General features: G+C 32.5%; 1 protein-coding gene across 1 annotated transcript; it reads left to right on the top strand.

The window, feature by feature from the left end:
• Nucleotides 1-2957: 2957 nt before the first annotated feature.
• On the top strand, nt 2958-13650 carry LOC104590575 (pectinesterase). The gene is made up of 3 exons (XM_010249287.2): nt 2958-3579; nt 11771-12103; nt 12835-13650. The coding sequence occupies exons 1-3, from the start codon at nt 3057-3059 to the stop codon at nt 13524-13526; spliced, it is 1548 nt and encodes a 515-aa protein (XP_010247589.1). The 5' UTR covers nt 2958-3056; the 3' UTR covers nt 13527-13650.
• The last annotated feature ends 359 nt before the right edge of the window (nt 13651-14009 follow it).

Here is a 14009-nt window from a genome sequence, read left to right on the forward strand (position 1 = left end):
ATATGATAGATTTTATTCTCATCAAATCCCCCCACACTTAAACTCTTGCCCGTCCTCGAGCAAGACAAAACCAAGTCTCCTTCCTCTTTCTCCACAAATATTCTAGGTTAACTATTGCAAACCATTAAATCAACACAACCAAGTTATACTCAACACATCTATCAGTCAATCCAATTCTTGCTACTGCAAACCAGATAGTAAATCAGGGAAAACCTCTCTCTTTTTTTTTTTCTGGAGTGAGTGCATTTTATGCTCCGTCTCACTTTTGGATCACTCGGCTAGTAGGTGCATTTTATGCTCCATCCTACTGTTGAATTTGCTGGATAGTAGGTGCATTTTATGCTCCATCCTACTATTGAATTGCTTGGTTGGTAGGTGCATTTTATGCTCCATCCTACAATTGAATTACTTGATTGGTAGATGCATTTTATGCTCCATCCTACCAATTGTAGCAATGGTAAAACAACTACCCCATTTACTTAAACCTGAATTTAGGACTAGCTTAACTAGAAATGGCTTTAGATAAATCATGTACCCCTTGATCGTACCTTATTACTAGGTTCACAAGAGTTTTCCTAGAACATTGTTTCAATTGATTTCAAAAGAGTTGAGGTTTTGATTTTTTTTTTGTATGAATCATAAAAAAAATGACATAAATCAAAAAATTCTAACCTAAATCCAAAATCCTAAATGTGAGGTTAAATGCAAAGAAGCAAAACTAAACTAGAAAGAAAGAAAAAGGAAAAAAACAAACTTCCCTATCGTGAATCAGATCCTCTAACTCTCGTGGTTTCAGCTTTCGGTGTGCTTCCCTTCCATCCATCATGGGTGGGTTTAAATATGGAACAGGGGCCTGCAAAACAGAGGGTAACGGTCTCTTATTAGAAATCGGCAACATAATATAATGAGCATTACCTTGTCCTTCTTGACCGTCCTCCAAATAATTCAGAACCTTCTAACTTCCTCATCCAAGTTATCTTTCAAAACTCTTTCAAGGTAAGGGAGAGGAAGTTTAATAGCATCTAAACTCAGTTTAGGTGTACTCCCTTCGATCTCCATTTGAGAATCGGCTGCTTCAACTTCCTTGTCATAATTCTGGGTCTCATGAATGGCATTCACTTGCTCCCTTGGATTCTTCTCTATATTGCTAGGCAATCGTCCCTCTCTTCTTTCCGACAACAGATTTACAATCTGCCCCACTTGAACTTCTAATTTCTTGATTGATGCTTCATGACTAAGAACCTCTTATCATGCTCTTGGAACCTTGCTTCAGTAGCATTAATGAACTTAGAGATCATTTCTTCCAGATTACACTTTTTTTCTTGTGGAGGCAGCTGTTGTTGGAATTCCATGAGTGCCATTGGTTGATTGTTGCTCCATGAAAAGTTTGGATGATTCCTCCACCCTAGGTTGTATGTATTTGAATATGGGTCAAAGTTTGACCTGCCAACATGAGAGATAAAATTAGCATTTTCATGGGAAATAAAAGGATTATTTAATTGACAATTAAAATTAGTATGTCCTATTTGACCACATAAATTGCATGAAATGCTAGATGAAGCATTAATAGCTGCAACATTAAAAGTGTCAAGTTTCTTATTCAGATTAGCAAGTTGAGCCAATATGGCTGAAAGGGGATCGATATGGTGTACTCTCTTTTGATAGGTTCGGTCATTACTCCATTGGAAGCTATTTGATACCATTTCTTCAACTAGATCATAGGCTTCCTCTGGAGTTTTCGGGGAAATTGTTGAGCCCCCTTGATTTGCACATGCAACCGGTAGATGCTGGCATTCAGAGTACGAATCTAGGGTTCCACCGCAACTAAAGGAACACTGGTGGATTGTTTACCTTTTAACCCCTTTATTGTCCACCGAGGCCTGCATGGCGGCATTGAAGGCGGTGGTGGAAAGAGGAGAAACTTTGAGCTTTACTACGATGACGACTCTAGTTCAGCACTCCATCTACTGACCATAAGCATGTCAGATTTCTTGATGGGTTCAGGCTTTGACCATTTTCTCGAATAGCTGGCTCAGATTGAGATCAACAGGGTGGGGCACTATGAACATCCCTTGGCATCAAAGGCTATCGTCGAGTCCATGCCGACCATTGAGATTGTCAACAACCATGCTGTCACTGAGTTTCACTGTGTTGTCTGCAAACAGCCCTTTGAACTTGCACAAGTGACGGCAAGAACCACCCGCCATTAGTGAACGCGAGCAAAACTGAAGCAAAACCCATGGCAAGAGGACCAAAGATCAAAGAATAAGCCCCTAAAGCTCTACTAAACCGAACACAAACTACAAATAGAATAGAACAAATAGAAACCATAACCCTCTGCAAGATCAAGAAACAAAGAGAATGAGAGGGGGAGGAGAGAGAGGGAGAGCGGGGGAGACAAAAAGAATAGATAGAGAGAGAGAGGGTGCAAAAAATTTTTCTGCATCCTAAATTCCTAAAGTGAAAGAAACTGAATCTCCTCACACGTTGGAAGGGGAGTCATGCACAAAATAACAGATTATCCTCACAGGCTCACTTTATAATCCTCACGTGAAGATACCATTCTCTCATCGTTGAATGCATCCACGTATCTCTATAAGATAAGATATATAAGATATATAAGATGTGTTGAACTATTACTAAAAACACAAATAGAGAGCATTAGCATGCAAAAGGACCGAACACACACAGGACATTCATTACGACACATCATCCCTCTGAATTTGAGCAATTTTCGTTGGAATGACATAAACTAGACACGATGGGCCTGAGTTGTGCAAGATTGGCTACTGCGTCACCACACCTGTTTGCTTCACAGAAGCAACATTTGTTCATTTATTTATTATTCCTTGGACTCTCTTGTTCAGGTCCGTTACGAAGAAAGCTAACACGTACCCATCATTTCGCGACGTCACGTCCACTAAAGATTAAAGACACATGAAGTACGTCTGCAGTTCTTCGTGTCTCTTCTTCTTCTTCTTCTTCGTCTACTTCGTTTCTCTTCTTCTTACTTGCCATTCCCACTTCCTCTCACTTGCTTTTAAAGGACGAACTCGATGCAGCTAGCTACTGAGCACTTCTGTGTTCACAACAGAAATAGAGAGAAAATGCTTACTTGGATCATTACCTTGTTTCTCTTAATAGCAACTGTTTCATGCAGTCAAGAAGAAGATGGTATGGCTATATGGGCTCGAGCAGGCATCCTTGGCAACAGCACCAGTCATGTCATGGTACGACAACGGGCAGTTCGCATGGCTAGCAGTAAGCTCATGCAAGCTAGAGACTGGGCTTTGGGATCATCAAGATTACAGAGTCTTGACCATCAAATGGCTTGCAGTGAAATTGCTTTGAGTGACTGTGTTAATCTTTACGAGGATACTAATTACAGGCTTCAGCGCTTATTTTTACGCCATAGACATGATGATGCACGTACGTGGCTCAGCGGGGCTCTCACCAGCCACAGGACTTGCTTGGAGGGGCTTCGTGAGATGAGTTGTTCTGTTCCTCAAGCTTTGCAAAATCTTACTACCATACTCAGTAAAACTTTGGCTCTTTATGCACAGCCGTCCAGTGAGAACGGTAAGCTTCTTTCATGAATTTGGGTTTATTAAACCATTAATTTGTCAAAAAATAAAGTTATGTGACTTTTGCACGTTTCTTCCATTTTAGATAAGAAATTCGGTCTTACCACCTTGGGTCTAGTTATTTAGTTGGATTCATGCTTAGCGATTAGCTGATATGTCAAGTTGTCAACAAAACAAATACAGTACGAGAAAATATCACATATGAATACCAAGGAAACTTCTGGGGTTGCCTAATCAGGGCTATTTCGTCGGTACATGTGGCAAAGAAAAGTAGAACAGGGAGGGGTAAGTTGATTAGATTTTTTTTGGTAGTAGGGTAATTTGATTATTTTGAGTTCCTAACAAGTTCACTTAATTGATATGTAGATCATGAATTGCAAACCGGGTCAAAGAGGTAAAAAAGTCCAGGTTCCAACCCGTAAATTAACTCGAAAATGTAAATGATCCGGATATGGATACACATCCATGAGATCAAACTATGATAAAAAAAATGGGTTTAATTGAGTTAGGTTAAAGGTCGGATTAAGGCATGTTTGGTTTTTTCTTTTTTTTTTTTTGGTTTGATATTTTAACAAAATTTTTCTCAACTGTCTGTCATACCAAACACAAACACAAGCACAGCCTCAAGGTCAGGTTCGGTTAATCCAACCCGCTGGATTCAAGTTGGGTTCGAATTGATTATTTTATTTTGTTTCACTAAAATATTTTTATTTTTTTTTTGTACTTGATCGATGTATAATTGCATGCATATATATACACATATACGTTAGTAGGAAATTTTAGATGAATTAATGCTTTTTTTTTTTCATTTATAGATCATAAATGATATTCTTGAAAACAAAAATATTCTATGTTAATTTATATCCTGTGTTTCTGTAACTATATACCCCGTGGAGCTGAATGAACTTTTGCATATAGTAGGAACACTGGTGGTCAAACTGACATGTAAACTCTTAAAATGTTGCCTTTTGAAGGTCAGTGGTTGTTTGGCATTATTGTATTAACATTTTAAAAGATTTCCATAAAGTGAAAAAACATTTGAAAACGCTTTTGAGTTTAAAAAATTCTGCTTAAATTTTCAGAGGTGTCTCTACTTTAATAGCATTCAATACTAAATTAGGAAACACCATTGTTAAATTAGACATACCAAATTAAAAGGTTATGTAATATGGCTTTGCAAAAATTTTGATTATAGAAGCTTTTATGTTACACAAATACTTTCCATATATACTATATAGTATAATATAAATGTATGGTAAAATATGTTTATAATTTTATAAAAAATATAATTATAATATATTCTATTTTATATATTTAATGAAAAAATATAAAGTAGACACTTTCTAGAGGTTCCATTATTTAAAGCTATAAACTAGTTCACTACATCTAGAACTCAAAAAGGAAATAACAAATTGTTAGTTCTTACCTTTTTTGATTTAGTTTTACCAAATACTTAATAGTGGAGCTTAACTCTAAGCTCAGCTCTAGTTAAACATCTAAAAACACATCTCATGAATTTTAAAAGTGTTTCCTTAAACAATTTTATCATTGACCATATAAGTCTCAAATAATCTTTTCATATTAACATAATATGCTATAGTGTATTATATTATGGAAATATATTTATAATTTTATGAAAGTACATTTAATATTGTGAAATATAATATATTTTTGTTGGAAGGATTAGAATTTATCATATGGAAATCATATTAATTTCAAAAATTTTTCTAATCCTTGTAGGAATTTAATTCTTTATGTTTTGAAAAATAGCATTTTTAGGATTGGCCTTGCATTAATTAGATCAGATTTGAAATCAATAAAAGAGATTGATTTATACCTAATATAGATATCACAAACACAGATCTTAAGGTGAAAATACAAGCCCAAACCAGTTCCAAAACCAGTCTCCACTAAAAATGGCATAGTGTATAGTGAAACTGATTCAGCAATATAACTTTCAACAAAACTGCAACCCAATTGTTTGGATCGAACCAGGGGAGTTGTTTCTGATATCCCCTGAATTTTTCTTGCAAAATCCCGAGGAAAAACTAATATATATCAGTTCCAAATAGCTGAGCTCAAACTGAGAAAAACTGAGAGACAAAAGGGTGTAGAGAGAATAAGAAATTGCAAAAATATGAAACTGTCTTGGACTGGTTCGCCCCCTTCTCTTACGGAGCTATCTCTTAATTTAATTAGGAGATAATCCATATCTAAATCAGATTTGGATTCTAATTAAAGATATACCTTATTTTTTTATAAGATTAGGTGCTCTATACCTAGATTCAAACCTAGATTTGCCCCATGTTAAGCTGTTATGTGACAACTAAATTAATCATATTAATTATGAGCCTTAGGCCCATCAACTATAAGACTTACGAACCAAGGGTGTTGTATGGCCAATTTAGGCCTGATTTGTATGGCATGGGGCTCTATAATGACCTCACATAAGTCTACATGGGTTCGGCCCAGCTTTTATGAAAAGGCTTGGTTGAATTCACTATTAAATGCTCTTAGCAAATTACTATGGGCTCAATATGGGCCCGACATTTACACTTAAATGATTTTTGAATTCAACCATCTTATCAAAACCCAAGTATAATGGACTTAAGTAAGATAAAGTCCATCAGATAATCAACTCTTAATGGTCTTTTACACTTAACCTCTCGGCTCATAATGATCAAACAATGCCCGACAGGGAAGGACCTCTCCCATGGTTGCAAAGTGTAGTGACGAGAATTAAAATATTTTGTAAACATTTTTTCATAAAACATTAATATATATATATATATATATATATATATATATATATATATATATATCATATAAATATATTTTGCAAAACCAAATCTCAAACATAGTTGAAATCCATTGCTAGTAGTTTAGGTTTCTATTACAGAGATTGCAAGCCTTATCATTCACTTTGTCTAACAAAGGGGTTGATCCTATCACTATGATCACCCACTCAGATGAATTTTTAGACTACCCCAACATACCCAAGTTTTGACCCTCAATGGATCTCATTGATTGGCATATGAAAGACAATCCAATCCAACACTTAGTGTAGCACCATAATCAAGTCTAGGGGTTATGTGTAACTTTTTAGTTTTGCCCATCAATCTCTAAAGTCCAGGGCATAATTGGAAAATGATCCGAGTTCAGTGTTTCAATCAAACACACAATACATGTGCTTTGGGTCTGACCCTAGCAGTTAAGACAAACTATCTTAACTTCTTTGGCAACACATTAGTATCAGCCTTGGTAGGATAAACTCCCTGTGTCTATCCAAATAGCTAAGAACATTCTAAACTAACACATCTCATAAATGTCTAGTTTAAGGGGTAATTTCACAGAAACATACCAATATTAACATGAAACAATAATGTATTTTTATTCATTTATAATAAATGTATCTATATATCAAACTAATTGGAGCTAAGGGCGTACATTGTCTAACAATTATATCAAAATAAACTTTTCAAATATACATTTTAAAATGGAAAATTCAAAGCAGCTTCACTATATCCATAACTCCAAAAGAATTCAAAAAAGTAGAAAATGTTTATAGAGAATTGTTTCTAACAATTCAAAATTTTGGAACTGCTTTTAGATTTAATTTTAGATTTACTCAACAACTCAGACTTACCAAAGAAAACAATAGTATAGTACCTAGATTTGCTTTTTCTTTCTTTGATCTTTTGGCAATCATATAGCTAGAGTAATACCATTTAAGTGTTTATTCCAGGTGGAGGGGCGGTGCCCAAACCTAAGGAATTCTTCCTGAAACACTCTACCCAATTCAAACAAAAAAAATTAGAACATACAATACCAAATTCTTAAAAAACCAATCAGAACATATAGTACCAGATTCTTAAAAAACCACCAATAACATCTTCAAAAACTAGATTTTTTAGTTGATGAGGAAGGTGAAAGTACCCAATTCACTTTTCTTTGGCAAGAAATTCTTTTAAAAATCTTGTATTTTATATTATTTTTTATGTATTTGCATTGTACATATTTTGCATTTCTAAAGCTTCAATTATATCTTAGAATAAGGTGGTATTCAATAGTTTTAACAGAATTTATTCTATAACACCAAGTTTTTTTCCTCATTTTCAGATGTTTGCGATAATTTGATTTGGATATCAGAACCTGAAAATACCTTAATTGGACAATATTATCATTTGTGTAGTTTTGTTATTGACCAATTAACCCACTCCTACATTATCTCTTTAAAATAATATAATCTTTACCAAAAAATATTAAATCATAAAATACAATATGCTTATTATATTATGTATAATATTATTGTGTGTATATATATTATAATCTAATAATAGTTAATATTTGTTGAAAATACTATATTTAATAAGCCATATCTTTATAACTAGCGAAACCCGTGCGTAAAAGTTACAAACATGGGTAGATATTTTTTTATACTTTATTTTTTTAAATAGTTAATAATTATTTATATTTTATATAATAATTTTAATAACTTATTTGTAATATAAAAATAACAATAATTAATTTAAGGTAGGTTCAATCAAGCCAACCAAAACTAACCAACCCGAGCTAATTCAACTTGAGTTTCGTTTTTCTAGTATTTTTGGTGGCTTGCGTTTAGTTTTACTACATGCAAAACAACCAAAATCAAATCAACTCAAAATATATTAATATATATTTTAAATACATTTTTTAATATGGAAAGTGGAAAATTCTCATAATTTGTAGTTTAAAATATTTTATATTTTAAATTTAAATTATTTAATTTATTTCTAATAATATCATTGTAAGTCTTTAAATTTAAATTTAATTTTTTAAGTATAAATCTTTTGAAAGTCAATTAGATTGAAAATTGACCTAAACCAATACAACCCAAGTTGGCTACGTTTTACAAATTGTTGGCCAGTTTGGGGTGACCAACTTCCTAACCGAACCAAACCTTGTGAACACTCCTAATTTCAGTTAAATTAATATTCTAATGTCTAATAAATAATAATAATTTAATCTCCAATAGTTATTTAAAATTGTAGTGAAAATACACACTTATACATATATTTATTACAAAAATACAATAAATAACTAATAGAAATACAATAAGTATAATAATTATGAAAATACAGTCAATTTTGAAAATATATTAAATTAGTCAATAAATAGTGTAATCTCCAAGTTTAATCTCTACTATATATTAACAAATAAATTATAATGAAAATGCATAATTACTAATAGTAAATTTTTAATAAAAATATAATAAATATAAATAAAATAGTTAAGTTTAAATAGATAACAATAGCTTAATTTTCAATAATTATTGAAAATTTTCTGTTAAATAATAAAAAAATAGATTTACACATAATTATTCAAAATATATTTATTATGAAAATAGAATAAATATTAATTTTACTATATATAAATATATAATAAATATAAATAAAAATTTTAATATTATAATTAATAAATGTTAATTTTTTTGAATGTTATTTTCTAGAGTTATTAATTGTGTAAGTGAAATAATGTTTTCATTTTTAGTACATTAATAATTGTAATTATTATTTTACTTTTTAATATATTTTAAAAATAATTTTTTGAAAGTTATTAGGTATTTTTGTTATTTGGAAGCTTAAATACCTCTAAATTATTTAATCTATTTTTCATTGTATCAATAATGTTTTAAATTTTTTAAAATTATTTATATTTTTTATTTTTTATCAAATATTGTTAAATCTATTAGAAACTTTTGCGTTTTTGATAAAACTTTTTAAATTTATTACATAATTTTGTTATTTAATCTATTTTCTTGTTTTTTAAATAATATTTAAAATATGATTTAGTTATTAAATTTTTTTATATTTAAAAAATAGTTATTTACTATATTATTTAGTTATTTTATAAATTATTTGTATTTTATATTCTTATTAATATTATTAAATTTGTTATAATTATTAATTTTGTACAATATAATAATATTATTAATTCAGATATTATGAAATATATTATAATTACTTTTATAATTTTTAGAAACTTTTTAAATTTATTACAAATAACCCATAAAATTACAATTTATATGTTATTACATATATTCATTATGAATTTCTTAAAAATATATAACTATTAGTAATGTGAATATTATTAAATTTATTATGATTATTTTTTGTGTTTTCAATAAATAATTTAAAGTTATTCCATAATTTTATTATAATATTTAAATGATTGTTAAGTTTTTTAATTAAAACTTTCTTTAATTGATATAGATGAAAAGTGGGGGAGCGGATAAATAGAAAATAAAGATCATTTAGGAGAAATGGGGGATGGTGTTGCCACTTTGCTAGACATTAGAAAAGCAAATATGTCTTTCTTGCCTTAAAACTCTCTTGCCACGTTGCCTATTGAGAGGCCCCTGATAGAATGAAAAGAATCAAGGGAGAGACTCAATGATATTGATAGGGAACAGATGTGATAAGGTAGGAGAAAGGAGAGAAGGGGAGGGCTGCTGATGTGGACCATGTCTCTCTCTCGCTCTCTCTCTTTCTCTCTCTCTTATATGTTTATATAGATAGTATAGATGGCATATATAATAAAATAAATTATATTTCTTTTGTTATTTTAACATAGTTTATGTTATATATTCAAGGGGCAACAGCAAATTTGTTTTTAATAATTAAACTTTTAAGAAGTTTTTTAAGAACTTATTTTTCTGTGCAAATATCAATGTTTAGATTTACTAAACATCACCTAATCAAAACCCTTAGGATGCATTTGAAGAGTAGGATTTTGAGAGGTTATTGAAAGTTACAGTTTTAAATTCGAATTGCTAAACGAACTCAAATTCATTGGAATTAATAACCCGAATATCCACCAAACTTTTCTTTATTTCCACATCTTGGAGAATTGTATAAAAAAAAAAAAAAAAATCAACCTAACAACAAGAAACCCCTCTACTCCATACTATCTTATATAGTTTGAAGCAATTAATATCCATCATGGTTTCTCAAGTGTTAAATAATGAAGAGAAAATGAGATTAACTACTATCAATATGATAATCATTAATATTACAGTGGTTATTTATACCATAAGTGCTGTTTGCAATGTTTATACCATACTACTGCAATCATGTTGCTTACGGGATTGTGAAGTATATATGCTTTCTGCAGCATACATTCCATTCATACATGTTACTTTGAGCCTCATTTTCTTAGTAGTAATTGTAAATGATCCTCAAGAAATCAATGAATGCCTTGTTTTCCTTAAAAAAAAAGTGCAGTTTGGTATATCTTTGTTTAAGGCCTTCAAATATCTCTATGTTTTGAGAAACTGGCAATTATGAACATACTATCGTTGGCTGAATGCCTGAAACAGTACATTTGCTAGTGTTTTCGAAGAAGTTGGTCTGGGCGCAACCCACCTACGGTCACTAAGTCAGGTCGTGGCCCATTCAAATTTTAACAAATGCTCAAAACGAGCCTTCCCAAGCTAGACCTCTACATATCATCAGCCATAAAATGACGACGCTCCAGATCACCACTAAGCAAAAAATGTATTCTTTTGCTTCACCGTATCAGCCATCTTACCAGCTTGCACAAATATATCTACTGAACGAGACAGTTTATATTGTGTTTACGGTTCTCTCTTTCTTAAAATCAGAATTGGAATGGTTTATTCCCATATCTGTTGGGTTCATACAGGAATCTGAATCGGAAATGCAATAAATTGGAATGGGATTTCATTCCCAAGGGAGTTGAGGGAATGCCATTCTCTCAACAAACAGAATAGTTGAAATCAGAATGACCCTTTCCAATTCCGATTCCAGACCCTTATTCTCATGAACCAAATGAGCCCTTAAAGTGAACTTCATTACACGATCCACCTGTCTGGTTCCTTTCTTTACAAGCAAATATTGTAAATGGCTTGTTCTGGGTCTGGGATATATAACAGGTAAAATTATCTGGGGTCCATATGCTAAAAAGAGTATGCTGATGTTGTTTTGTTATGCCACGTTAACTTTTGACTAAGATGGCTGTATTGACTATTTAGTTGGGCCAAGTAGAACTATTTAGGCTGATATAAATAAGTCCAATTTTGGTCGGTTTATTTTATCCAGCCTAACCCAACTAAAACAAGTTTATTTTCATGTGATTTATTTCTTTTTTTTGTTGTAATATAATAATCCTTATGGTTGGCTTAGATCGAGAACCATCAAGTTTGCAATCAGAAGTAAATCAGCCACTTCTAGTGTCATGGGATGCATCTATTTCAAGGGCTGATTTCGTAGTGTCAAAGGATGGATCCAACAGTTATAGAACCATCAATTCAGTAGTTGCTGTACTTGAGAAAGGAGGTGGTAATCGAGGAAAGAGAGTGGTGATCTATGTCAAAGCAGGAGTTTACAATGAGAACGTGGAAATCAAAAGGAATATGGAGAATGTGATGTTCATTGGTGATGGAATTGACAAAACAATCATCACTGGTAATCGGAGTGTGCATGATGGTTCCTCAACAATTAGTTCTGCCACCTTCGGTAAGTACATAGTTGGATTGAAACATCAATATTGGTACAAACATTAAGACCCTATTTGATTGAGCTTTTGCTTTAGATCTTAAAAACAAAATTGAGTCATGTTTGGTAAGAGTTGCTTTATAATCTCAAACCAAAGTACATTATAAAGCTAACTGCTTGTTTGGGAGGGCTTTTTTAGTAGTGGTTTTACCATTTTGAGCTGGGCCTCTCCTGGATTGAATATAACTATAATGCTCTGTTTGGGAGCGATGCAAATAAAATTTGAATGCAAATATGCAGAGTGTAAAATGGTTCATATAAATGCAAAGTTGGGTTGGTTTTGTATTGATAAATTTTCTTTCTTACCACTAAGACTTTTAGCTGTAATGGATGTAAACATGAATGCGAAAATGTAAACTTGGATGTACATTTATATCTCATTTTGGATGTAAACTTGCATTGGAAAATGTATTTTCTCTCATTTGTGAATGCATAAATGCATTCTTGCCAAACACTGGCAAAACTGAACCAGAGTACACATTTACCCTGAACCCGGGATTTATAATCCATTCGCATCTTTCCTAAAAGGAGCCTAAAGTAATGTTTGGTGAAAATTCGAGGAAGTTCAATTTGTTGTCCTTTTGTCCAAAAAACAGGACTTTCCCTTGAAGCTTCTAAATTGGCACATTGGGGCCTAAATCACTAGGTTGATTCATTTGAGTTAAACAACACCAAATGTTTGCATTGTACAGGTGTGTCTGGGGACGGCTTCTGGGCAAGGGACATGACATTTGAGAACACAGCCGGGCCTGAAAAGCATCAAGCAGTTGCCGCAAGGGTTGGCTCGGATCATGCTATCTTCTATAGATGTAGTTTCAGAGGTTATCAGGATACCCTCTTGGTTCACTCTCAGAGACAGTTTTACCGTGAATGCCATATTTATGGAACACAAGACTTCATTTTTGGCAATGCTGCTGTAGTGTTACAGAATTGTGACATATTTGTCAGGAGGCCCATGGCACACCAATCCAATGTCATTACGGCCCAAGGAAGGGAGGACCCAAATGAAAACACTGGAATCTCAATTCATAGTTCGCGTGTGGTACCTGCCACAGATTTAATTGCAGTGAAGGGATCATTCAGGAGCTACTTAGGCAGACCATGGAAGAAATACTCCAGGACTGTGTTTTTGAAAACGGACCTTGATGGACTCATTGATCCAAAGGGTTGGACTGAGTGGAGTGGAAATTTCGCTTTATCCACTCTTTATTATGGAGAATACATGAACTATGGAAATGGAGCTTCAATTGGTGGTAGGGTGAAGTGGCCTGGGTTTCATGTGCTGAATAATCCTCGTGATGCAAGTCCTTTCACAGTTGGGAGTTTCATACAGGGAAACTCATGGATACCAATGGCCGGCGTGCCGTTCTCAGCTGGGCTATAAGATAACTTTAGTGTTAGAAGAGCTACTATTAAGTATATGTATGAATGTGTACTGTAGTTGAACATATTAGCTATCAGTAGGCAGACAATCCAAGTACCTTTCTAACTTTTTTCTTCTAGCTTAATTTTGAGTTAAACCTTGAAATGATTTACTTCTTTTGAAGCCCTATATTTAATTAATTTTTCTAGAATAGATTAACTCGTGGTAAAGACGGATATAGGCTTTAGCTCTAAAAATGATCCAAACCATCAACTTTTTATTTCTCTTTGAAGCTCTGATTGCTTCATAAATAGAATTCATGCATTATATGGTTATTGTGTTAGGACAACAGTGGTTTATTTTTAATTTCTTTAATTCATTAGGCCAAGTTTGGAAGGAGTACAAATACAAATATGGAGAGCACAAACAAATATAAAATAATACAAAATACAGGGTTTTATATTGTACATTTTTTGTACTCTTTCCAAATTGAGCCTTAGTAAA

The sequence above is a fragment of the Nelumbo nucifera genome, chromosome 7 (assembly GCF_055504915.1).
Source record: "Nelumbo nucifera cultivar China Antique chromosome 7, China Antique-T2T, whole genome shotgun sequence".
NCBI lineage: Eukaryota > Viridiplantae > Streptophyta > Magnoliopsida > Proteales > Nelumbonaceae > Nelumbo > Nelumbo nucifera.